Source organism: Austrofundulus limnaeus, unplaced genomic scaffold (genome assembly GCF_001266775.1).
Source record: "Austrofundulus limnaeus strain Quisiro unplaced genomic scaffold, Austrofundulus_limnaeus-1.0 Scaffold364, whole genome shotgun sequence".
NCBI lineage: Eukaryota > Metazoa > Chordata > Actinopteri > Cyprinodontiformes > Rivulidae > Austrofundulus > Austrofundulus limnaeus.
This window is the reverse complement of record NW_013952766.1, coordinates 290,137-291,767: the sequence shown is the minus strand read 5'-3', so window position 1 is coordinate 291,767 and position 1,631 is coordinate 290,137. Positions and strand designations below refer to the sequence as shown.

Here is a 1,631-nt window from a genome sequence, read left to right as displayed (position 1 = left end):
GTTTATATACATATATCAAGGCTGCACAAAGCTTTTCCCCAAAAAGAAAATCTATCTGAGGGCTGCGGCCAAACACTTATGCAAATACTTCTTAAGTACAGTACTTTCATTTTGATGACTATGTCCTGCTGGAGTGTGACATGATTTGTTTGTGTACAAACTAATACACTATCAGAGTTTTATATATTTATACTTCTCATTCAACCACAGTTAAATTCACTCTATCTAGGAGGCTCAGTTTATATGGACAGTTTTTATTTTTTACAACAACAAGCTGCAATGAAAACAAGCAAAAATTAAAAAAAGTAACGACTTTCTACTTCTTGTCTTTTTTAAAAATATAAGAAGAAGTTAAAAGTAGGCAGAAAAATAATTACTCAAGTAAAGTACAGATACCCAATAAATCTACTTAAGTACAGTAACAAAGTATTTGTACTTAGTTACTTTAGAACTCTGGTCCTCAGGACATCTTTACCTGCATGAGGACAGTTTGAGGACATGTGTGTCCTCAGGATCCTGCAGGTTGTGTTTATTATTTGAACAGAACATAAACATGCTGAGTCATGTTTCCATCAGAGCTGAGGACACTGAACTCACCTTCATGGAGTCTGACCTGAGTTTGACCTCTGACCTCTGACGTCTCAGAGTCAATATAAAATAAAATAACTTTCATTTTGTTGTAACCAATAGTTTAAATAATGTTACAAATTAAAGTTTAGTATAAAAACAGGAACCTGAAGAAATGAAACTTAGTTTTTGGATCAGAACCAGATAAAGTTCTGCGTTAGTTTTATTAATTCAGCAGAGAATCGATTAATCAGTTTTATTTATTTTAATGAAGCTCTTTGATGTGCCGCCTCGCAGGAAGTAAAGAAGTAATCAGAGTAAAAGTATCCGGGACAGAATGTCCTCCTGACAGAACCGAACCTCCCGCCGAACTCACCCTGCTGCTGCAGCCGCTGCAGGAGTCCCGCTGCTCGGATCCGGTCCGGTCCAGTCTCCACACCCCCTCTGTGCTGAAACACACACACACACAGGTTAGCTGCACACACACCTGTCCTGTGCCCTGTCCCCCACGTGTCCCCTGTCTGTCCCTCACCTGTCCCTTGGAGAAAGGAGCTCCGATGATGCCCGCGGAGCGCTGAGGAAGAGGAGGAGAGTGATGAAGGCTCCGTTTGACCTGCTGCAGAATCCGCGCGCTCCTCATCCTCATCCTCACTCTGAGCCAGGAGCCCCGCGAGCCGCTCAAGAAGTCCCGTGACGTCAGCAGAGTGGATCGGCTCGTGACGTCATCAGCGGGCAGGTTATGTAACAGCAGGTGGCTGCAGCTGAAACCTGTATATTTTAGCTGTTTATGCATCAAAACCTTCAGGTGGTTCAGAGGATAGCTGCTGACTGTTTATTTCATTTTCCTATTTTTTAAACTTTTATTTATAAATATTTTCTTCGTAGAAACACATTAAATTATCTTCAGTTCCTTTAAAAACATTACCTTCAACACTGGTATAGGAGCCATTTGTAGCTCTGGGTGTTCTGGGTATAGTTTGGGTTCTTATTTTGCTTATAGTTCAGTTTGGTTTGGTGGCAGTGTTTGTTTATTTGGATTGACACTTTGACCTATATTTTTGCTC

The 1,631-nt window shown here is 40.9% G+C and overlaps 1 protein-coding gene across 1 annotated transcript in view; it reads right to left on the bottom strand.

The window, feature by feature from the left end:
- Positions 1–1,336, bottom strand: part of arg1 (arginase 1) — a 7,678-nt gene extending 6,342 nt beyond the window's left edge. Inside the window, exons 1-2 of the mRNA XM_014023341.1 lie at positions 1,100–1,336; positions 944–1,016 (exon numbers count right to left, since the gene is read on the bottom strand). Of these exons, the coding sequence (XP_013878795.1) occupies positions 944–1,016; positions 1,100–1,213 (187 nt within the window). The 5' untranslated portion in view covers positions 1,214–1,336. The remainder of the gene's footprint in view (positions 1–943; positions 1,017–1,099) is intronic.
- Positions 1,337–1,631: the final 295 nt, after the last annotated feature.